This window comes from Thalassophryne amazonica, chromosome 17, assembly GCF_902500255.1.
Source record: "Thalassophryne amazonica chromosome 17, fThaAma1.1, whole genome shotgun sequence".
Taxonomy (NCBI): domain Eukaryota; kingdom Metazoa; phylum Chordata; class Actinopteri; order Batrachoidiformes; family Batrachoididae; genus Thalassophryne; species Thalassophryne amazonica.
This window is the reverse complement of record NC_047119.1, coordinates 42269095-42294907: the sequence shown is the minus strand read 5'-3', so window position 1 is coordinate 42294907 and position 25813 is coordinate 42269095. Positions and strand designations below refer to the sequence as shown.

The 25813-nt window shown below is 41.7% G+C and overlaps 2 protein-coding genes across 3 annotated transcripts in view; one reads left to right on the top strand and one right to left on the bottom strand.

Moving 5' to 3' along the window:
• Window positions 1-15786: 15786 nt before the first annotated feature.
• On the bottom strand, window positions 15787-19554 carry LOC117529452 (N-acetyllactosaminide beta-1,3-N-acetylglucosaminyltransferase 2-like). The gene is made up of 2 exons (XM_034192241.1): window positions 19316-19554; window positions 15787-17191 (listed from the first exon to the last, which is right to left on the bottom strand). Exon 2 carries the CDS (start codon window positions 17160-17162, stop codon window positions 15810-15812), a length of 1353 nt encoding a protein of 450 aa, XP_034048132.1. The 5' UTR covers window positions 17163-17191; window positions 19316-19554; the 3' UTR covers window positions 15787-15809.
• Window positions 19555-20881: 1327 nt separating this feature from the next.
• The window catches only part of smad2 (SMAD family member 2), an 80216-nt gene continuing 75284 nt past the window's right edge, over window positions 20882-25813 (top strand). For both annotated transcript variants that reach the window (XM_034192030.1, XM_034192029.1), the window contains exon 1: window positions 20882-21052. The gene's annotated coding sequence lies outside the window, so the exon portion shown is untranslated. The remainder of the gene's footprint in view (window positions 21053-25813) is intronic.

Below are 25813 nucleotides of genomic sequence, written 5' to 3'. Positions count from 1 at the left end.
CCCCAATTTTCAAGCTACATTCACAAAACCCCAGACTCTTCTTGCAAAACCAAGCTTTCACCTCAAAACTGTTCAATCGGTGCTCAAAACTGAACTATGTTGTCAAATCATGCCCCGAGTCAATCAAATTTAAAAACACTACTGAGCAGTATCTAAACACTACATAGAAACATAGAAACTACAACGCTCAGGACATGAAGCTGTAGAAATAAATGTTTATTGTTCACTGTAGGCTAAATGCATGTTGCAAAACAAAAAAACTTGTGCATTTAGCACTTGTACATAGTAAAAAAAAGTACAAATAACAGAAATCCTGTGCATTTACACGTAGCACTTGTACAGTACAAAAACAGAAATCCTGTGCGTTTAGCACTTGTATACAGTAAGCCTACGTAAAAATAAAGTACAAAAATATACATGGAATACGAGGCCAAAAACAGACTAACCCTCCATTACAATACTACAGTACATTGGCACAGTGATGTACTGAAACATGTATTTACTTACAGTATACTGTGGTACAGGACATAGTATAGTCATACAGTAATTCCTGTCAACATTTACATACTATAATGTCAGAAAATGTAATTATCTGTTCTCTAAATCTTGGGATTCTGGTGGACACAGTGAATCTACTGATGTTTGGTTGTAGCCTTTGTCCGGCCTCCCTCATGCTCATATCGTGGACAAGAACATGGTCAATCACAGTAGCTCTGATATCATCAGATATTACTTTTCTTTGTCTTCGCTGACCACTTCAACCACCTCTCACACAAACTTCTCCTCTCAGATTTCTATCCGTTTTAGTGCCTCACAAACCACTGCTCTCTGAACTGGCTTCTATCTGTTCCCTCACATCATTGGCCATTGTTTGACTTTTGCCACCTATGATGTAACACAGGTGCATCGCAATGAAAATTTGTTAGCAAGTTGTGTCTAAACAGGTGAAAAGTGCTTATGGTTTTGCAAGACTGACTGATTCCATCACTGGGTTCAAGCAACTGAGCATTTGGTTCAGACAGTAGGGTTTAGTGTTTTAGCAACTGAGAAAAACTGTAAAAGCCACATGTTGTCCATTAAACACTGATTTTAACAGTTTTAAATTCTAAATCCTTATGTGGATATTAAATTCTAAATTACATGGATTTAAATTTCCAAATGATGAGGATTCTATATTCTAAATCATTATGAAGATTTTCATTCCTGAATTATGGCTTTTAAATTCTAAACTATGTAGATTTTATGATGATTTTAAATTCAGGTTTCTGAGGATTTTAAATTCTAAGTCCTTATGAAAATTTTAAATTATGATGATTTTAAATTCATGTTTCTTAGGATTTTAAATTCTAAGTCCTTATGAAAATTTTAAATTATGATGATTTTAAATTCAGGTTTCTTAGGATTTTAAATTCTAAGTCCTTATGAAAATTTTAAATTATGATGATTTTAAATTCATGTTTCTTAGGATTTTAAATTCTAAGTCCTTATGAAAATTTTAAATTATGATGATTTTAAATTCAGGTTTCTTAGGATTTTAAATTCTAAGTCCTTATGAAAAGTTTAAATTATGATGATTTTGAATTTGAAATTATGCAGATCCTAAATTCTTGTGAGGATTTTAAATCTGAATTTCTGGAGATTTTAAATTCTAAATCCTTGTGAAGAATTTAAATCATAAATTATGATTTTAAATTCTAAATCCATAGGAATATTTTAATTTTGAATTATTTAGATTTTACAAACAATTTCTATGAGGATTTCTAAATCCTTATGAAGATTTAGAATTTTAAATTATGAGGATTTCAAATTCTAAATTCTTATGGGGATCGAATGGATTTTAAACTCTAAATTATTGAGATTTTAAATGGTAAATCTTTGGTATTTTCAATTTTAGGTCATTTGAGAGACTGGGTTCTATGAAACTGATGTGTATGGACATAAATAATCAAATGTTGTTCTTTGTTGTTCAAAGTCGCCGCAGCAGATTTGGTACAGATCCACATTGGGATTTGGCACAAGTTTTGCACGAAATGTCCTTCTTGATGCAACTTCAGCTCTATTTGGAGAAACATGCAGAACTCCTGGTTTTTCCAAACAGTCTCAAAGGCCAGAACAAAACCAGGACAGTTGGGATCAGGTCCACACAGAAAAGAATGAAATCACAAATTAATCAATAAAATCAATAAGATGTAACTCAAAACCCAAGAAAAGCAGGTCAAAGAGAAAACTAACAAAAATGGCAGACTGGTAGTCATTCTGTTCACTAGCAGTAGACCAGAAGAATAATGTGTAATTGTACCCACAATAAAAATCTTAAAACTAAAATAATTAAAATCTTAGGTAAAAGAAACTGATCAAGATGTTTGGTTACTACCTTTTCAAATTAATCACTTCATTACAAAAGTAAATCTACAGGTTTTAAGAGAGGAAGTTGCAACTGTATTTTTTAATTTTTTTTTATTGTTATTTTAAACTGGTGTGTTAGTTTATTATTTATATAACCGCCTCTCACCTTGTCACCACTGAGATACACAATTCACCTCTGTGACCCTTAATTGGATGAATGAAACAATGAATGAATGTGATGAAAAAACTTATTTCATTCGTTTTGAAATAAGGTTGTAACATAACAAAATGTGGAAAAAGTGAAGTGCTGTGAATACTTTCCGGATGCACTGTAATGTTTTATTCTAAATGGATTTAGATTGTCACGCTGTGTTCTTCAATGCTGTGCTTCTACCGCCCTCTGCAGGCAGCTACAGGGTATTAAGGTGGCCCTGCAGAACGACACCAAAAATGATTTTGAAAAGATTCTGACTTCAGTTCTTTGTTGTTTGAATCCAGGATGTGGTGATTTGTTGCCTCTGCCCATGAAGCTGGGCAGAGGTTATGTTTTCACCCCTGTTTGTTTGTTTTTCTATTTGTAAACAGCCTGTAACTCACACTTTTTTCATATATCCTTATGAAAGTTTTACAGAGGATTCATATCCTGATAGGCAAGAACTGATTCAATTTCCAAGGTCAGAGGTCAAAGTCAGGAAAAATCTTGGAAAATTATAAAAATCCCTCTCCTTTATACCCCAGTTACATAACTAGAGGCTGAATCAGGCCAAATGCCAGCCGAATGAAAATTTGACCCACATGCAGGAGGTGTCGAGTTGCATAAGGCCATCGGACAGCATTCTGAGCACAGTCCAAACAGTCGGGCACAGTCACGCTGCCGCCCAAATGTTTTGAACATGAGAAAAACATTCAGGGTGCAGTCGAAGTAGAAAAATATCAAACGGCAGTCAAAGTGCCGTCTGACCGCAATCTAACTGCATTCTAAACAATCGGACAGCATTTGTGACATTCAGGTCACGTTCGGGGTATGTTCGGCACGTTTCTGCCACATCAAACCCTGGCCAAATGTCCCAAATGTGCCTGAATGCGCCACGATTGCACCTCGAGTGCTACTGGAATATATTCTGCCGGACCACAATCAGGCCGCAGTCGTACACCTTGAAAGTGCATCTTATTGTTACTGCAGTCTGGCAGCTGTCCAGGTCCTCTTAGTGTTCCACCTACATTCGTATTGCATTCGGAGGCTGATGTGCACGGCATGTGCATGAATCAGTCGGGGGGGGGTCAGCGCACAGCCTAGGTATTCGGACAGCTGTCCTCCGCAAATCTTATTCCATCCCAGATGTGGCACAAATTATGTTTTGTTTTGTTTTTTTTTACATTCCACCTGATTCAGCTTGGCTCGTGCTTATTCATGCTAAGACCTCGTCACATATACTGTAGCACAAATGAAGCCGAATGGCGTCAGAATGACGAATCGGCCCACATCCTGAAAGTGTTGAGATGCGGTCTGAAAACGTCAGACAGCAGTCTCAGATCAGTCGACACGGGCGGGCCCATTCACGCGGCTGCTTTGAATGTTTGGTGCATCCCAGGTGGAACACCCATCGAACGGCAGTCTGAGCGCAATCCCACTGTAATTTACATATTCGTATGGCATCATAACAGCATTCAGAACAATCTGATCACAGTCAGGGGAACCCCGAAATGGATTGGGCACGTCAGATCCTGCCAGCATGTCCCGCTTGTGCCACATGTGTGCATCTCCACCGGATCCTGTTCAGGGACAGCAAAGGATATGTTAATATGCAACATTGATGTGACACCATCAAACCGAAACCACCATCCATCACTGCAAGTCCATGAGTTGTGCGCTTCAGAGGCTCGGCGCGACGCTCGCAACGCAGCTGATCGGGATGTCACCTCCATAATACACAGATTATGACATGCTTACGATCTAACTCTGTCGGAGGAATGATGTCAGCCCATGACACCATAAATACATGTGAACTCATCTCTGGTACAGCCTCAGGTGCGTTTCACAGCGCAGACCAGACAACGGCCAGAGAAGCCCCTCCCACCCCCGCACTGCGCTTTTTGATGACATCAGCTCACAGATGCCCCATCCAGCCACGGCATAAAATATCCCATGCCAGGCACTGTCCTACGGTGCGCCGCGCACCGAAGATCCAACCAATCACCGCGGAGCACAGTTCGGATGGCAAACACAGGACGGAGTGGGAGGGAGCGCTGTGCTCCTCAAATTGCACAGTCCCTGCTGTACTGGATGCTGGAGTACAACCAACGTATGGACCAGACTCACGTATGCACCGTTGTTAGCTACTGGACACCGCTGGCAGTGGGCTAAACCTTCTCATGCGCAGAGGATCCATCAGACACAGCTTTTCCAGGGAACTTTAATTTCTTTTTTGTGTTTTGGCTCACTTCAGCAGCACAGCATAACTCTGAACACCGCAATGGTTGGATTATCACATGGGATTTATTTTTGCCGTGGTTAATTCCAGCACACAGCAGCTGGGTGAGAGGAATTTAACCACAGGCTGTGGTCCTGGCTCCATGTCCACCCTGCACTGTGAAACGCTCCTGGGCCACTGCTGGAGGTGAGATTCATGTTTATTAATGTGGTCAAAGCCTGGCACGTCATACCTCCTGACGGAGTTAGAAGGTGATCAAGTAATAATATACTCAACAAAAATATAAACGCAACACTTTTGGTTTTGCTCCCATTTTGTATGAGATGAACTCAAAGATCTAAAACTTTTTCCACATACACAATATCACCATTTCCCTCAAATATTGTTCACAAACCAGTCGAAATCTGTGATAGTGAGCACTTCTCCTTTGCTGAGATAATCCATCCCACCTCACAGGTGTGCCATATCAAGATGCTGATTAGACACCATGATTAGTGCACAGGTGTGCCTTAGACTGCCCACAATAAAAGGCCACTCTGAAAGGTGCAGTTTTGTTTTATTGGGGGGGGATACCAGTCAGTATCTGGTGTGACCACCATTTGCCTCATGCAGTGCAACACATCTCCTTCGCATCATCCATGAAGAGAACACCTCTCCAACGTGCCAAACGCCAGCGAATGTGAGCATTTGCCCACTCAAGTCGGTTACGATGACGAACTGGAATCAGGTCGAGACCCCGATGAGGATGACGAGCATGCAGATCAGGTTCCCTGAGACGGTTTCTGACAGTTTGTGCAGAAATTCTTTGGTTATGCAAACCGATTGTTTCAGCAGCTGTCCGAGTGGCTGGTCTCAGACGATCTTGGAGGTGAACATGCTGGATGTGGTGGTCCTGGGCTGGTGTGGTTACACGTGGTCTGCGGTTGTGAGGCTGGTTGGATGTACTGCCAAATTCTCTGAAACGCCTTTGGAGACAGCTTATGGTAGAGACATGAACATTCAGTACACGAGCAACAGCTCTGGTTGACATTCCTGCTGTCAGCATGCCAACTGCACGCTCCCTCAAATCTTGCGACATCTGTGGCATTGTGCTGTGTGATAAAACTGCACCTTTCAGAGTGGCCTTTTATTGTGGGCAGTCTAAGGCACACCTGTGCACTAATCATGGTGTCTAATCAGCATCTTGATATGGCACACCTGTGAGGTGGGATGGATTATCTCAGCAAAGGAGAAGTGCTCACTATCACAGATTTAGACTGGTTTGTGAACAATATTTGAGAGAAATGGTGATATTGTGTATGTGGAAAAAGATTTAGGTCTTTGAGTTCATCTCATACAAAATGGGAGCAAAACCAAAAGTGTTGCGTTTATATTTTTGTTGAGTGTATGTATATTACAGCGGTGAGATCTGTTCAGCTCTGTGCCTGACACGTGCAACAACACATTACTGTGCATGTGACCATGGAGAGGCGCAGAGGCACATAGTGCTTTTGGTTTGATTGCGCGCTGCACATTCACTGTACATGATGAATGCGTACCACATACATGTAATTACATATCAACATTTCCTTTGCCCTTCTTGGCCGGGGTACATTGGAGGTGGACATACGTAGCACAGCATGTCGACAGGCTTTGATGTGACCAATCCATCTCAGAGCTCAATCAACAGCGATCAGATCATTTCAAATGCTGTTATGATGCCGTCAGATGTAGATTGCGGTCAGATGATGCAAAAACCACACATAGACCGCCATCAGATGTGCGTCCCAACTCGATGGTGCCAAGAGTGTTTTAAACATGTGCGGCACACTCTGGACAGCTGAGCGAATGGGACCAAATATGTAGACTGCTTGTTGGGAAGGTGTCGTAGCACGGACCCACAACAGGGGGCGCAAATGAACGGACAATGAATAAGCCAAAAAGTAACAATTTAATGTTGTGACAACACACAACGAAATACACAAAATTTGTAAAGTCAATTAACACCAGGTGACGTGTGGGCAGGCTCGAAGATAGAAGACCCCCGACGAGAGAGAAGCCGCGTCCCACACGGCTTCCACCACCAACGGTCTGAAGAACACCGGAGCCGCCAAGTCCTGAGTCCCCAGGTGACCTCTGTCTTCGGCTGTCGACCCTGGTACTGCTGGCAGAAAGCAAAGACAAGATGAATGAGTGTGAGTCCGCACACTCAGTAATCCACAGTCTGCACACAGTTAGGAGGGAGCACCTCCACCTCCAATCACACACTCGTGCAGCTCCTGTTTAATCCACTTATCTGGTTTGGGGTGTGAGGCAAAGCCGTCGCTGTCACACCAAACGCCAATCCCACAGATAAGGAAGAACACCACAGGATAACGGCTGCAAAAGAAGTTCAGGTTATCACTCAACGATATGAGTCAGCAGTAGTTGATTTCTCGGCGAGGAGGTGGAGTTGCAGTCCGGCTTATAAAGTGGTGTAGATGAGTGACAGCTGGTGCGATGAGTGACAGCTGTCACTTCTTCTGGGTCTGGCGCCCTCTCGTGCTTGGAGCCCGCACTCCAAGCAGGGCGCCCTCTGGTGGTGGTGGCCCAGCAGTACCTCCTCTTCAGCGCCCCACATAACACTGCTCTTAGACTGCTGTCCATTGGTCTTCAGACCGCACCTCAGTACTTCCTGATTGTGGCCGGATATGTCATTCTGATGCCATTCAGCCTCAATCGGAGCATGTGTGATGGGATGTAAGTGTGAGGGGGCCTTTAACGTTGAATAAATTCTCAAAAATTCATACCTCTGTCAAACGAGATTGAATTTCTTTCAAATCTGAGAGTCTGATATAGGCTGGTATCCTTTATTGACTGACAAAGGTTGATCGGGAGCTGATCCGGATTACAGATTTTGTGGCCATTTAAATTTAACATTGAAACCCCATTTAATGTATGTCTTGCATTATATCTTAACCAAACATGTCCCAATCACACTCATATTTGAAAGTGAGGTGCAGACTGGCACTCACTATTGGCACCCTGACAACGTTTGATCTGGATCTGATCCGGATTGTGGATTTTCATAGTAGAGAAGCTTGAATCTTCGACTGGACTGGGTTGCTTGACGCGAGGACGTTTCGCTTCAAATCGCAGAAGCTTCCTCAGCTAAAATTCTTGCTCTGGTAGTCTGACTTCTGTCTTGACTCTCATAGAGAAGAATAAACAGAAGCCACAAAAGCTGGAGTTTCAAACCTAACCATACCCCTCCTACCGAGAGGCAGACTGCTATAGGCTAGTGACTAAACAATAGCTCTAATTAGCAAATATTGTGCTCTAGTTAGCACCCTCGTAGTGACAGGGCAGCTGTCCCTCCTAATGATGGGACGGACGGACGCCTCTCCTGATGATGTGAATGACTCATTACCATGAACAAAAGACTGAAACTGCTTTGACCTGAGTACCCCATTGTAAACAGGGACAAAGCTATTGTTTAGTCACTAGCCTATAGCAGTCTGCCTCTCGGTAGGAGGGGTCTGGTTAGGTTTAAAACTCCAGCTTTTGTGACTTCTGTTTATTCTTCTCTACAAGAGTCAAGACAGAAGTCAGACTACCAGAGCAAGAATTTTAGCTGAGGAAGCTTCTGCGATTTGAAGCAAAACATCCTTGCGTCAAGCAACCCAGTCCAGTCGAAGATTCAAGCTTCTCTACTATGGAAACCACCTGGACAACTGAGAGCCTACACAGAAACATTGTGGATTTTGTGTACATTTGAATTTAATATTGAAAAGCCCATTTGGTGTACATTTAGCATTTTATATCAATTAAAAGTGCCTCTGTCACTCTCATTTTTCTGCTATCGATTTATTGACACCGCCAAAGTTGGATAGAGGTTCCAAGTTTATGCCTGTTTGTCTATGTTCCAGTTATCAGTCGGAAACCAAAAAGCAATGACAAATTGTGAACAGCAGAGATAACCAACATTCTGTGAAAATTATTATTATTATGTAATTTCTGTGAAACTGAAAAAGTTGGGGAAAAAACCTGACAACGCCACAAAAAGCTTCAGTTCTAGTACATTAATTAAATACAGGTGAACCTTGTTAACTTGCGGAAGTTGGGGTCCACAAAATTGAACTGCGGGTTATCTGAAACCGTGAGTTAATGAGGCTGACCAAAAACATACAGTAGTCTTTATACAGTAGTCTAAATTTTTGGGGTCTACAAATCGACCGTGAGTAAAGCTGAAACATGAGTTAACGGGGTTCACCTGTACATTCTCCTGACATTTGATCCCATCTAATTTAGCTTATAAAAAGTCACTTCTAACTGGTCTTTGACCTTGAAAATTTTTCAAGTATGACTGGATGACTTATTTTTGTGGCAGGGATGGCGATGGAATTTGAACACCAGATTGATCGCACTCGAGACCAAGACTCTACCAGGTCAGCCAAAGGGGAATTCCCCACTAGCCAAGCTTGCAGGAATATCTTTTCAATCCAGACTTCACCTTGCTACACAAGGTAAAAATTTGTGGAATTGGAAACTTGTGTTGGCTGAGGTTTGCGCTCTGTGAGCGTGGTGCTCTAGTTCTTATTTTATACCCCGCTGGCCATATGCCCAGAGGGGATTATGTTGTGGCAATTTCTGTCTGTCTGTCCATCCAAAGTTCTGAAATCAACTCCTCTCACACTTTTAGGAGGAATTTCATGAAACATGGAACAAGTCCTTGTTGTAGGTTGGTAATACGCATATTATCATCTCATTTGAGTTGGTCCAATTTTACCAGAGCTATGGCCCTTGATTAACAAATCTAGACTCCCTCAGTTTCATGAATTAGTTCCTGCATTAAGAAATCAACTCCTCACATATTTAGGATGAATTTCATGAAAACTGGTGCAAGTCCTTGAAATGTTATCAGAATGTAGCAAGCACTTGTACCAAAGCAGGTTTTGCCAGCAGAGGATATTGTGCTCTCAGAGCACTCTTGTTCTTTATTCTGTACTGTGTTGTTGTCCCCCGCCAAGACATAAGGGGGAACATTGAAATGGGCTCCGTGTTTGCGTGCGTCTGTCCATTTGTCCGTGTGTGAGAGTCCTAGATTTCCCTGTTGCCCCTTTCTGAGACATTACTTACCTGTATCATATTATAAATGGACACAAATGTGACATCTACACATATGACCTTGACCCAGATTTTAACGTCATCTTAGGTAATGATGGACAAAGACATCCCCCGTCTCACCAAGAAATACCACTTCTTCTCTCCAAATATAAGACAAGATAATCCTTTATTACTTCTATGACTGGGAAATTTGTGATATTAGAGTAGCAACGGGATTACATTTGTTATTAAAGCCCTACAGCAAATCATATATCCTGTCTCCCTTTAGTACACTGCATTTGACCTTGAACCTCAGGGTCAAGGTCAAACATGCAGATGGATAAAAAATAGAACTTGTTGGGTGTATTTTGCCTTCTCAGCACCAAATTTATTTTCTAATGCTTAAATTTGCATTGAACACATAGCAAATCATTCATCCCAGCTCCCTTGAGCCAACTGCATTTTGACGGTGGACCTCGTTTTTCACTGTCCCCTTCCATGAAATAGGGGGACCATTGAAATGGACTCCATACAGCCATCCATGCTTATTTGTTAAATTTGTTACCATGCTGTATCAGCATAATAGGCAGGAGACCTCAGCAGAGTATTGGCTTGTTTTATAAGGAATTAAAGTTAATCCAGTTGAACTTTATGTGTGTGTAATATTTATCCCAGAAACACTGAAAAGATAAGCACGTTTTCAATAACATTAGCAAAGGCTGCCACATAAGAATATTTTAGCAATAATCATGCTGTTTTAAAGTGCCATTGATTTTCACTTTTATAATTTCAGCGAACACTTGAAGAGAATTATAATCATTTTTCAACATTACATCTTCTGACGTGTATAAGGAAGGAGAAAAGGACTTGTACCGATTAGTTAGACAAAGGGACCAAGCTGTAGAGGATGCACTGCAGGTTAGGGTAATAAAGGATACAGATGTTAAAGTGCTGACAAGTGAGGAGAGTGTGTTGAGAAGGTGGAGGGAATATTTTGAGGAGCTGATGAATGAAGAAAATGAGAGAGAAAAGGGCTGGATGATGTGAGAGAGTAAATAAGGAAGTGCAAGCGACAACTAAGGATGAAGTGAGGGCAGCTCTAAAAAGGATGAAGAGTGGAAAGGCAGGGAGTCCAGATGATATTCCAGTGAAGGCATGGAAATGTTTAGGAGAGATGGCAGTGGAGTTTCTAACCAAATTGTTTAATAAAATCTTGGAAAGTGAGAGGATGCCTGAGGAGCAGAGATGAAGTGTGCTGGTTGCTATTTTTAAGAACAATGGTGATGTGTAGAGCTGCAGCAACTACAGAGGCATAAAGTGAATCAAGCACAGCATGAAGTTATGTGAAAGAGTAGTAGAAGCTAGGCTTAGAAAACAGGTGAAGATCTGTGAGCAGCAATATGGTTTCATGTTGAGAAAGAGCACCACAGATGCAATGTTTGCTCTGAGAATACTGATGAAGAAGTATAGAGAAGGTCAGAAGGAGTTGCATTGTGTGTTTGTGGATTTAAAGAAAGCTGATGACAGGGTGCCAAGAGAAGACTTGTGGTATTGTACGAAGAAGTCTGGAGTGGCAGAGAATTATGTGAGGGTAGTGCAGGACATGTACAAGGATAGTGTGACAGCGATGAGATGTGCAGTAGGAATGACAGACTCATTCGAGGTGTGGAGGTGGGATTACACCAAGGATCAGCTCTGAGTCCTTTCTTGTTTGTAATGGTGATGGACGGGTCGATGGATGAGAACAGACAGGAGTCTCTATGGACTATGATGTTTGCAGATGACATTGTGATCTGTTGTGAGAGTAGAAGATAGAGAGGACAGGATGAGATGGAAGCAACTGATCTGCTGTGGAGCCCCTAACGGCGGCAGCCAAAAGAAGAAGAAGAAGAAGACGACATCTTCTGCAGTGTGTTTATTTTTGTCAGCTGCATGAATCAGACACGTTTTCACGTTTATTACTTCACTGGTGTCACAGACCGGACCCCCCCCCCCCCCCCCCCAAAAAAAAAAAAATTGGTCCGCCCTGCCTTCACTGCGCATGCGTCATTTGGGACCACAGCAGCACACCTCAGTCTGACTCTCTACACCCAAAGCGATCAAAGGGAATAATGTAATTATTCACCATCAGACGACAAAGTAAAACCTCTGAAATCATTCTAAAGGTAGTTTTACGCAGGAACGAGGCAGTTTTAAGGAGAAATGAGGCAATAATCGGTGAGTTGCTACTGACTCTTTGAAATGATGAAGACACAGTGAATGCAGCAGCAGCAGCTTGTGCGCTTTGATCGCTTTCTCTGTCTTTTATTATGAAATAATGCTGAATTTATGTGGAAATGATTGTTGTACAAAAGCTTCAGTTACTGTATCTGTCCTTGAGATAGATGATGACTGGAGTGCAGTTTTAAGCAGAAACAAGGTGATAATCGGTGAACTGCGGCTGACGCACAGAAATGATGCATACACAGTGAAGGCAGGGTGGACTGATTTTTAGGAGGGACCTGATCCAGATCACCTCCAAAATTTAATGGAGTCTTCCAAGGCCTAACACCAGTGTGGTGAAAATGTGGTGAAAATCCATGAAGTAGTTTTGACGTAATCTTCAAAATCTGACAAAGTGAAGCATGGAATGTGAAATCCGGATCACCTCCAAAATTTAGTGGAGTCTTCTTCCATGGCCTAATATCTATCTGTGGTGCAAATTTGGTGAGAATCCGTGCAGCAGTTTTGCAGTAATCCTTCAAAGCCTATAAAAAGTGAAATCTTGATTCCAAATCCAGATCACCTCCCCAATTTAATGGAGTTTTCCATGGCCTAATATCTATCTGTGTTGAAAGTTTCATCAAAATCCATGCAGTAGTTTTGATGTAATCCTGCTAACAGTCAGACTGACTAATAAATATACGCCGATGATTTTATTACGTCCTTGGTGGATGTAAAAATCAATACTGGGAGACGAGCAGGTTTACGACAACATATCTGTGACAGTCACATGCACATTTACAAAAGTAAAAATGAGCTTTGATCATTTTTTGTGATTGTGATGTGTTTTAAGCATCATGCACATGCAATTTCTCTGAAAATTATTGCAGCAGAATTTAGTTATAACACTAAAAAAAGAATCACGTGAGTTCACACATAAAGAAATAATCTGCAAATTAAAATGTACAGCAAAGACCAAAGCAAAGCTAGCTGTCAGTTGTCAGTCATAGTCCTGATTTTTACTATATATATGTATATACGTATATATATATATATATATATATATATATATATATATATATATATATATATGTGTGTGTGTGTGTGTGTGTGTGTGTGTGTACAACCCCAATTCCAATGAAGATGGGACGTTGTGCAAAATGTAAATAAAAACAGAATACAATGATTTGCAAATCCTCTTCAACCTATATTCAATTGACAAAGACAAGATATTTAATGTTCAAACTGATAAACTTTGTTGTTTTTGGGCAAAATATTTGCTCATTTTGAAATGGATGCCTGCAACACGTTTCAAAAAAGTTTGGACGGGGCAACAAAATACTGGGAAAGTTGATGAATGCTCAAAGAACACCTAATTGGAAACAGGTGAGTGTCATGATTGGGTATAAAAGGAGCATCCCCAAAAGGCTCAGCCATTCACAAGCAAAGATGGGGGGGGTCACCACTTTGTGAACAACTGCATGAAAAAATAGTCCAACAGTTTAAGAACAATGTTTCTCAGCGTTCAGTCGCAAGGAATTTAGGGATTCCATCATCTACAGTCCATAATATAATCAGCAGATTCAGAGAATCTTGAGAACTTTCTACACGTAAGCAACAAGGCCGAAGGATCTTGCCGCGTGGGCTCAGGAACACATCAGAAAACCATTGTTAGTTAACAGAGTTCGTCGCTACATCTACAAATGCAAGTTAAAACTCTACCATGCAAAGCGAAAGCCATACATCAACAACATCCAGAAACGCCGCTGTCGTCTCTGGGCCCGAGCTCATTTGAAATGGGCAGATGCAAAGTGGAAAAGTGTGCTGTGGTCTGATGAGTCCACATTTCAAATTGTTTTTGGAAATCATGGACGTTGTATCCTCTGGACAAAAGAGGAAAAAGACCATCCAGATTGTTACCAGCGCAAAGTTCAAAAGCCAGCATCTGTGATGGTATGGGGGTGTGATAGTGCCCATGGCATGGGCAACTTACACATCTGTGATGGCACCATCAACGCTGAAAGGTACATCCAGGTTTTGGAGCAACACATGCTGCCATCCAAGCAACGTCTTTTTCAGAGACGTCCCTGCTTATTTCAGCAAGACAATGCCAAGCCACATTCTGCACGTGTTACAACAGTGTGGCTTCTTAGTAAAAGACTGCGGGTACTAGACTGGCCTGCCTGCAGTCCAGACCTGTCGGCCATTGAAAATGTTTGGCGCATTATGAAGCGCAAAATACAACAACGGAGACCCCAGACTGTTGAACAACTGAAGTCGTACATCAAGCAAGAATGGGAAAGAATTCCACCTACAAAGCTTCAACAGTTAGTGTCCTCAGTTCCCAAACACTTATTGAGTGTTGTTAGAAGGAAAAGTGATGTAACACAGTGGTAAACATACCACTGTCCCAGCTTTCTTGAAAGTGTTGCAGGCATCCATTTAAAAATGAACAAATATTTGCACAAAAACAATCAAGTTTATTATAAGGTTGTTTTTATGAAATATATATATATATATATATATATATATATATATATATATATATATATATATATTATACACACACACACACTAGCCTGTTGCTCGTGGGGCTCCACTGGCTCTAGTTTGGGTAGTGTTTATAAAATAGGTAGCTGACATTTTTCAAGGGTTGTAATAAATTATGCAAAGTTTGTATAATCAGGTGGAATGGCATGTGAGTCCAGAATGTTTTTCGAACCTGAGACCTCAACAGTTTTTAGAAGAACTCAACCCTTTTATTTCCTGTTAATTACTTTTTAATGTTAACTTACTGTCTTAATGTATTTATAAATTGTTTAGGTTCTTTTTACCATATACACAGTATTATCATTGTCATCATCATTATTACTATATTTTATTTTTCTTCTATTTTCTCCTTTGATTTTTAAATGGACCACAATGGAAATAAGTGTTTTCACTTTCTTGTGCCATCCATGTACTTTTAATGTATTTACAATAATATTATGTGCTTACATTGAATTTACTCAATAAAAGCACACACACACTCACACTTTTAATATGTAGATGATTTGGAAAAAAAAAATCACAAAATAATTCTTTACTTCCTCAGATTCAGTACGTTTCTGTGTGAAAACTGACTCTTTATCTGTCACTGACAAATACATGCTCCTAATTTTCTATCATCCATCCAACAGGGCCAGACATATCTATGGGATGTTACGTAAGCAAGACAAATTTGTTTTTTTAATTATTGCATGATTCAAAATTCATGAGATTTTAGCTACTTTATCGAGATCATGGGCCCTTTTAAATTGGTGACATACAAGATGATAGCATTTTGTTGTTTTTGAGTTATTTTGTGACCAATCTGAAAGGAACGGGCTCATTAATTTATCCAAAACATAGAAATTTGTGCTAATTATAACAGAACTTTAGACACATGCTTCAAATTATTATGTTCTTAAGTAAACTATTAAAGACTTTCTCAACATTAAAAGGTTTAAAGTTTTATTCTGTGACCTTTACGATGCCTGTGGAGGTCAGATTAGACACATGAACGGGGAACGTATTTCTCTAGAAAGTGTTCCCGGTTCTCCTATGTTGTGATAAAATGTCAGAAATGTGCTTTGGGATGACGTCATTCACAGTCACATATGGGCGCTTCATAGTGAGGTAAATTCGGAGTGCGAACTCCATGTGGACAGAGTCCATCCAGGACCTTCTGATGGTCTACCCTGTTATCAGAACCCACTGCTGCACCAGTCCTATTTGTATGGCAAATTAGCTTCCACATTTAGCCGGCAGATTGTGGAGCTGCTTCCACAGTGTCAGCATCTCTTTGGGGCTCCGTCTGTGGACCAGCAGAACTGCTCTGTAAGCACAGGGATTCTCCCTCTCTGACTCTGGGAGATCAAATGTTAAGAAACCCGGGTGGTGACTTGGGGAGAGTCCGAGTCTGTGCAGGCACATGCCCAGGTACACGTCATCTATCGGGAAAAGGCGCACTCTGTTGGACACCTCTAGTAATCGCAGTGCTAGTTTGCCAGAGTAGATGACGCCTCCTCCTCCAGCGTACGGCGGATATGCGCCTTTGTAGAAACTTTCTGGTATGTAGTATTTGGTGGTTGGCTCACGGTTCGGCATCGCGTTGCTGATCACATCTCCCACAAACAAATCTGTCAAAGCGGCAGTGTCATTGGTGTACTCCCTCCAGAGGATATGCTCCTCCCACTGCTTGTGCAGGTAGTCCAGAACGGCGTCCGTTCGAACAAAGACATCATCATCCCCTTTAAAGATGAAGATGGCGTTGGGGCAGTATCGCTGGAGCCAGCGCCAGAACAGTAAGTCCTTTAGTGTCAGGTTAAAGAAAGTGTCTCTGAAGTCCCACTGCAGGATGTCCCCATACTTCTCGTTCTCCAGCGCCAGCAAGTTTTTGAGGTCTGGGTGAGGACCTGTGCTTGAGTCCTGCCTCCCCAGCAGAAACAATGTGTGCACTACTGTACCTTTTCTACTTAATTCCCCCTTCACCAGACCACTTCGCCCCCATGTTTCCCGGATGGCCTGCCTGTTTTCAAAGTTCCCTACTTGAGACTTGACAGCTATCAGGAGTGTGGGTGTTTCCAGACCCAAGCTGTTGTTTTGGCTGCATGCATCAGGCTGGTTAATGAGGAGCGGGTAGTCCCTGCAGTGCATTGACCTGATGAAGGCTCTCAGCTGTTCCGGCATACTGTCGAAATCATGTACATGAGGGACAGAACACTTGCCCAATTTGCAGCTTGGAAAGCATTTGTCCTCGACTGATGATAACAGATTGGCTTTTGGCTTCCTCTGAATCTCACTCATGTTTCCACGCAGTATGGGATTGTACTGACGGTCCCAAACATGCTGCAGCCCATTCCACAGTGCGCTGTCTTCCAGGCGAAGATTCCAGAAAGGACTCTGTGGATGGGAAGCTAGCGTCCCAGAGTTAGCAGAGAAGCCTGGGGCAATGTAGTGTATGCTTAATTTTGGAGGCGAGTATGACATAGTGACGAATATGTACACCATGATGTAAATCACCAAGTGGCTGGTCATCATGCAGGGAAGCAAACACATGCAGAGCAACCTCCCATTGCATTTGCAACATCTGCCCATTTCCCAGCGTGCACAGATCCAACAGATACCTGCACAGATAAAAGACAATACAAATTATGATGTATCGAGATCATGAAAGGTTTTTGCAAAAAAGCACGTATTGTCCATTTTACATGTTTGCCTCAGGTATGTCCACCTGAGTGCACAAAATTGTGAGTGTTGAATATGCAAATTGGTAAGGTTTGCACACACATGAGTTAGCAAAGCTAAAGGAAATTTCAGGGGCTGCGATCGCATCTGTAATTTAGCACATTTGAAAAACTTTGTCCCGAATGTTGCACAATCAATGTAGATACACATAAATATGATTTAAAGTCACACCCCCTGTGAGCTGTTTGGGTATGCATTTGTTTATTTTCACTCAATAATCTTTGAAACAGAAAACACCATGATTAAATTTTAATTTATAGAGACCTTTTTTTAACAAAAAACACACACCGTCTAAATAAAATTAAATGTGACATTTCTTATGTCTGTCTGTTTGTCCAGTGTAGCCCCCATGTGCAACCACACACAAGAACTAACTGTCGTCAGCACCACAGTCTGTGATTAGGACAACAACCACAGCCACCCTCATATAAAATGTACGTAAGTACATTATTCTCATTCCATATCATGTCCTCTACAATTATGTGACAGTAAAGAGAATATTAACACCGCAGTGTAATGCATCCCTTCGTGGGAACGCACATTGAAGGTCACTTTAACGTGAGAGTTGAAGGCGAGTGGTGCTGAATTTGGGCTTGTGCCAAACACTGCGCACCTCCAGTGACAAACCCTGTTCAAGGCACATTCATTTTTGATTTGGTCAGTGTTAGCAAGCGTGTGTCTTTGTCTTGTGCCTAGCTGCAAGTGGTTGATTGAATTTTGTTTTGCGCTTACACTCATTAACACACATAAAATTCTCATTTACATGCTACTGTCTACAACACATTACTGTGGTATCCAACTGTTCTCATGTACGCAATTCTTCGTAAATCACCCGCAAAATGTTTACTAACCCAACGTGCAAAAGTTTAGAAAGCCTGCAGAGTTTAGCACTTGTTATCTGGGATCTCAGGTCTGAATGAGTTGTTCTTGTTGATGACACAGATCAAGACAAAGAAAGTTTTCCAGACGCGAGACAAGAACAGAAAAAAAGTGCATGTGAATGACTGGGTTCACCTCGAAGCAAGAGACATTCTTCATGTCATCCAGACAGGGCAGATTGTCCGCTAACAATCTCTGACTTCAGTCTCTGTGCATGACAGAGTGCCGAAGTGCCCTTGGGCAAAACATGGATGCCAAAACTGTTCAGTCTTGGTGCACGTTGCCCCTTCAATCCCACATTTATGTGAAAAGAGTGACTAAGAAGGGCTGAAAGAACAAAACAAACAAGCACAGATTTGATGTTTTCATGTGCATCCAAACCATATTAAATGTTAAAATGTAAATATATTAATTGAAAGCATTCATTTGTTCTTTGGGTCAGATTTGTCAGGGGCCTGTTTAAGCCCGTGGGCTGTGAGTTGGACACCTGCAAAGTAAAATATCCTCTTCTCCCATTTACATCAGAGCACCGCACTGGGATCAGTCCAGTCACTGTTGTCTCTGGAGTTTGTGTTGCCACAGTGACAGTCCAGTGATGCTTATTATTGTGTGTTATTTAGAGCATCATGCTGCTCTGCGTCTGTAGGTCACCGCCCTGCAGATGCAGAGCAGAATGTGCAGTGGACAAAATCCTCTGACATTAAAATTAAATTATCCTGAATCCACATAAATGTTTCAACGGCGATAAGACGCAGTTGATTAAAGCTCTCAGTTATATATAAAATCAATCTTTAATTAATGTAGTGTCACAATAGTACAGGGCATCCTCAAAACACGTGCATTAATGTGCACGAAGGAGACAGATGAGGGAAGCCACCAAGACACCCGTGACAGCGGCTGCGATTGGACAGACTTTTGTCTGTTGCTGCACCAGTCAAGTAGAACACTGAAAATCTTTGTTAAAAAGTAGATGGGTGAGAAATCTGTGCTGGAGTCTACAGGCGGAGAAAAATGATGACATAATCAGTTCCTGAGCATCTGCAGCCACATGGTGCAGAATTACTGACAGCGATTCTTAAAGGTTTTCATCCATTCATCAGTGAAACAATGACAAATATACTTACAAATGAGGCAGAAGACAGAAAGACCTTCAGGCTCCAGTTTTTGTCATATTCTGGTCATGGTGGTCGCTCGACAGTGTGCTGCTTAGATCCACATCCACCGAGGAGAAACAGCCTTTGAATGGAAAACGTGTGTTTTTGTAAAGCAGCACCTGTAGCTCAGCAACACGTCCCAGGTGAGGTCGACTGAGTGCATGAAGCATGTGCTCACCTGCTGTGGGATCCTCTGCTGTGCACGGCATGACGAGAAGAGTCCTGACTGGATTCATAAAGCAGTTCATAACACTGATTTTACATAAGCTCCAGCAGCCAGACACCCGGATTTGCATGCAGGTGCACATTTGCATGAGTGAAAGGCTGAAGTGAGTCAGCCTATGGCAGCTCAGGTTAACCCCGGAATTGAAATACAGTTTATTTTGATTAAAGTCAAGGTCACTGTCAAAGTATTTGGTTTCAACCAGATCTTCCTTTGATGTAATGTACCAGTTGTACTTTCTATTCTGCATTGTGACTCCTCCCACTCACTCCGCTCTGGGTGCAAACTCACAGTCTCTGGCATGGGAGGCGGACGCCCTAACCAGAAGGCTAAAACCCGGGCTCTGGCTGTGTGGCAGAGTCCTAGCTGTTGGGGAGTGAGGTTTATACTATTGCACAGTGACTCCTGCTGGCCTCCATCACAGCAAGAAGATTCTGGAATGACCCTGGAAAGGTCAACCGAAGTTCAATCATTCAGGTGAAGGACAAGGTCATTGGAATCAAAGGTCACATGTTCACTGGGCAATTAATTGAGTTGCTTACTAGGAAACTGCATCCTAAACAGGTCACCACATCCGCATACTTTACTGTAACCTGTCTGCTAGAACCATTAGTGCCTCCATGCCATCAAGTACTATCAACAAACAACATTAACAATACCAACAACAATGAATGGCATACGTATTTCTCGACCAACAGTACAATATTGGCCAATACCATTTTTAGCTTCAGGAAAATTTTCCTATCATGCCTTTAGGTGGTTATGTGAGGATTTTAATATTGATTCAGAAATGTTTAGGCACTTTGGAAAATAGTGGAGCTTTGTAAATATCATAAGGCAAGAATGTTACATTTCCTTTATGATTTCATAAGAGGGGAAGAGTAAAGAACAGATAAAAGCATCTGAATTAGCGTCCCAAATTGCTAATCTTTTGTGTGTGTCTGTGTTTGAAACATCTGAATATGAACAAGTCATAAAGTGTTGGAAAACCTTAGAAACACCTTTTAATTATTTGAATTGTTATCAAATCTGAAAAAATCAGTTAAAATGCCCTTGCAGTCACTGTAAAATATATATTTAAATGTCCCATGTATTAATTGATCTAAAAAAAAACTGCCCGAGTGTTTTACTATTTTATATGTTCTCTTCTTTGTGTTCTGCTCTAATAAAAGGAAATAAAACATAATCGAGGTCCCATCTTGTGACGGACACGGCTTTCTGCCAATAGAATCAGCGCATAACAACAGGTTCCGCTTTATCTTGAAATTGAACCAATAGGAATAGAAAATGGGCGGGGCGAGGCGGTTTGTGTTTTTAGATGACGGCAGCAGGTTTGGTTGAGCTTTGAATGAGGGGTCATCGTTCCGGTGCTCTAACGAGGAAAATACACTTAAAGTGTTACTAAAAGCCTTTTAATATGCACAAAAAGGTTTTTGTTACAGCGTCTTGACCGAACATTGAGCGGGCCTACGTTTCGTCATCAGGTAAATGTGCTTTAAAGACAGAAAGGTGCAGACAAAGAGTGCAGCAGCCTTGTTTATTTGTTAGCGGATTGAGGCTAATGAAGGAGGAGCCGCCAGTCATCTAGAGAAACAAATAAACATATTTTCACTTCAGATCTGTAAATTACAGCGGATAACAGCCCTGAAAGCTGCCGCGTTTTCAGCTTCGTCTTCCGACTGTGTTTGTGTGGAGCGCCGCTAGCAGCCTTTAGCTAGCATCATGCTATGTGTGGAAGCCCGGAGCTGCCAAATAACACGGGCGAAAAAAAGAGCGTTAGTCAGCTAGGTTTTTAAGTATGGAAGCCCAGAGCTGTCAAATATAGACAGAAACATGTTGACCAGTTCAGTGTTTGAAGTACGAAAGCTGCCAAATAACATTAACTGAAAAATAGATTAACCAGCTCTGTCCTTTGTATGGAAGCCCAAGACTGCCAAATAACAGACAAAAACACATTCACCAGGTCAGTGTCCTATTAATGGAAGTCTAGATCTGCAAAATAACATGGACCAAATAAGCTTTTTCACACTCTGGGAATGTACATGCGCGACCAGATTGGTTCAAAGGTCGAGAGGTGTAAAAACGTAAACAGATGCTTAGTCGGTCAGTGACAGCGTCAGTCAAACAACTGTCTAAATCCATAATAAACATAATTTTACAGATGCTTATAAGAAGGAGTGAAAATGCAACTGTTTTACCAAGCCATTGCAATATAAATAATTACCTTTGAGATTATCCCAGATGCTTTCTCCACCTCATGAAGCACACTTAAGTTGCTGGAGAAAATTCCTCTGTGCTTCCGGAGCGATTAGAGATGGTTTTATCAGCCAATCTCTGAGAGAAAATGATTAATCTGCTACAAAACAATTATTTTATTTAACACAGTGTCCAGCAGCACACAGCACGGCATCCAGAGGGTTGCGTTCGCACGGCGAATCGTGCAGCAGTGTGTGGGTTAAATGCGTGGCAGTGCCATCAAGTCATGCTGTCTCTTATCATCCAGCCAGCTGGACTGGAGTTCAGATATCAGGTCAAGAATGATTAGCCATCATCATCTTTTAAAAGGGCAGCGTAATCTGTTGCCTTGCTCTGTTGTGATACAAATCAGTGCGTTTTATCCCACCTGTGTTCATTATTCATTGATCCAAGTCACAGGCATATGTGCCTGTAAGCCTAATAAATGACACAGAACATGCAGGAATATGGACCAGGCGGTTAATTACTTCATGATTATTTACTAGAGACACCATTCAGCTGCCATTCACCAACCAGATCCATGATTAATTTTATTTTATTCTTCACAAATAATTTATTTCACACTATTGGAAATACAAACATATTTATTTTATTTATTTCATTTGTATAGCACCAAATCACAAAAAAAGTTGCCTCAAGGTGCTTCACATAAGTAATGTGTAACCTTACTAGTCCCCAGAGCAAGCACACAAGCGACAGTGGTAAGGATAGATAGATAAATACTTTATTAATCCCCTCATGGAGAAATTCAGTTGTCGTACAGTAGCAAATCCGGTTTTAAAAGACAGAAAGACAATAAATATATAAAAATACTTTAAAAACCCCGTAACATAACCCCCCCCCCCCCCCCCCCCCCACACACACACACACACACACACACACACAACTAAATCAACGATAGTCATTGTGGGCTCGAATAGCAGCAGGAATGAAGGATCTCCTAAAGCGCACTGTCCTACACCGAAGGGATAGGAAGCGCTTAGAGCTATTACTCCTCTGGACGGACAGAGTCTCATGCAGAGGGTGTCTGTTGTTATTGAGGATTGCCTGCACCTTCCTCCTCATACACCTCCTCAGCTGCCCCCACGGTGTCCAGTGATCCCCCGATCACTGACTGCGCCCTATTATCCAGCTTCTTACAGTTTCTGGCAGAAATACTATTGCCCCAACACACCACAGCAAAGAAAAGGACAGCCAGAACCAGATTGGTTCATAACATAGACAGCAATTGGTGACACACATCAAACGACCTAAGCCTCCTCAGAAAAAAGAGCCTGGTCAGACCCTTTTTATAGAGGCAGTCAGTATTAAAGTTCCAATGCAGATTATTGTCTAGATGGACACCAAGATATTTGTATGTATTCACACATTCAATGTCCTGTCCATGGATGTTTATTGGCTGCATAAAAGTCCTTTTCTTGCCAAAGTTGATAATCATTTCTCTGGTCGTTTTTGTGTTCAGAATGAGTGAATTTTTGCCACTCCAGTCACAAAAAGCAGTGATTAGGTCTCTGTACTCACCCTCCTGGTTGTTTTTAACACAGGCCACAATGGCTGTGTCGTCTGAGTACTTCTGAATGTGACAGGTGTCGGAGTGATATTGGAAGTCAGATGTGTAAATGGCGAACAGGAAGGGTGCGAGTACAGTACCTTGGGGAGCTGCTACGCTGCTCACGCCAGTGTCCGAGATGGTACTGCCCAGCCTCACAAACTGAGGCTGATCCGTCAGGAAGCTGTGGATCCATGCTGTAAAGATTGAATCCACCCCTAATCCCTCCAGTTTTTGTTTAAGAATGACCGGTTGGATGGAGTCGAATGCACTTGAAAAAAATCAAAGAACATAATCCTCACATATCCACCAAGTTCATCCAGGAAGGAGTAGGTACAATGTAACAGGAACAAAATGGCATCGTCCACACCTATTGCATCCTGATAGGCAAACTGCAATGGACCTTGTGCATGTTGTACTTGCAGTCTGAGAAGGTGCAGGACTAGCCTCTCCAGAGTCTTCATGATGTAAGATGTGAGAGCCACTGGTCTGTAGATTTTTATCTCAGTAGCACATGCTTCTTTAGGCATCGGGATGAGACAAGATGTTTTCCACAGAGCAGGAACTCTACCAGTGTGAAGACTGAAGTTGTAAAGTGTCTGGAGGGGGATAGCAAGCTGCTCCGCACAATCTTTCAACAGACGAGGGCTCACACCATCAGGGCCAGGACCTTTACATGGATGTATTTTCCTCAGTTCAGCTCTCACTTCGTCAGTTGTAAAAATTGGGAGTGATGGAGGCGAAGGAGGAGTCAGGAGGATGTGAAAGTCAGGTGATAGTGAAGATGAGGATGGCGAAGGTGAGAATTGTGGAGGGGCAGGAGAGTTTCATAAACAAGGGTTTCATAAACAGACACCACACCCATCCCTGGATGGAGCCACACCTCAAACAGAGGGGAAAAACAAAACAAAATCAGGCATCAGAAAGACAACAAATACAGTATAACTTGTCAGCATTAAGCAACAAACAGAACAAAAAAAATACTAAGGTGATCGTCAGCCACAAGCCATAAGCTTCACTAAAAGACCCAGAATTTAGATAAAGTTGAGGTTGTGGCCTGCTCCATTTCCTAATAAAATGAATTTAAGAGTAAAAAAAAGCATAGTAACATAATATGCCAGTATGCAAGCCGTACAAAAGGGAAAATAAGTGCATGTTAAGTCTGGACTTAAAAGTCTCGACAGAATCTGCCTGTTTTATTGATGCAGGCAGATCATTCCACAGAACAGGGGCATGAAAAGAGAAATGTAGTGCACAAGATTTATAGATGTCCACAAAGCGAAATTGTGATCAGCTGATTCTGTGTTTACAAATAGACACTGCCTGGGTCGGCAGTGGGTCGAGTCGGGCAAAACCTGAAATTTCAGTTCGTACACAGCAAAAGCTTCAATTTTTCTTCCTTGAACACCAATAATACCATGTTTTCACAAAAAATCTTTCAACACTCCAACGGGAAAAATAAAGTCTCGCTGCCCACACAGTCAGTCATGATGCCTCGAGACTGCAGTTTACACCTCTTGCTCTTTGACCTAGCACATGAGACCCGGAATAGAGTGAGTGTGTGAAAAGGCTTATTGTGTTCACCAGCTCATACAGTGTGACTGCATTTCTTCCACTCAGACTGAGTAACCCAGAGGGTTAACAAAATGGTAGAGAAGATCATTAGGTGCCCTCTACCCACAGAGGGGGACCTTCATGGTTCTTACTGTCCCAGGAGAGCCAGCACCATCCTAAAGGACTCATTCCACCCTGGCCACTCTCTGTTTGAGCTACTGCCATCAGGCACATGGTCCTGGGCCATTAAAGCAAGTACAAATAGATTGAAAAACAGTTTCTACCCAACTGCTGTTAGAGCTGTGGATGCCACTGGAACAAATAGCCACATCACATGCCACACTTGAAAAGAGTGCAATATTTGCAATATCCACTGCCACTGAAATATCTACAGTTTTGTACATACTTTTCCCTTTTTTACCTCCGCCAAGGAGGTTATGTTTTCGGTCTGGTTTGTTTGTTTGTCTGTCAGCAGGATAACTCAAAAAGTTATGAACGGATTTTGATGAAATTTTGTGGAGTGGTTGGAAAGGACAAGAGGAACAAGTGAGTAAATTTTAGTGGTGATCCGGATCACGATCCGGATCCCGATGCTAACGCGTTAGCATGTCTATGGCATTTTCAATGTTAAAAGTTAGCATTAAGCAGTTGCAGCTGTCATCCCGTTCGGGTGCATTTGTTTTCAAATTGTAATATTTCTTAAATTTATTTTTGTTTATATATTAATAATCTAATGATTATTATATACAATTTTAGAGAAACAGACAAAAATAAATAGATCACTGTGCCAAGGAGGGAATCTTTTAGGGTCAGTGACCCTATGGCCTTGTTTAGAGAAGTGTTTCATAAATGTTAAAAAATTCATATATTTGCAGTTTAGTTGAAT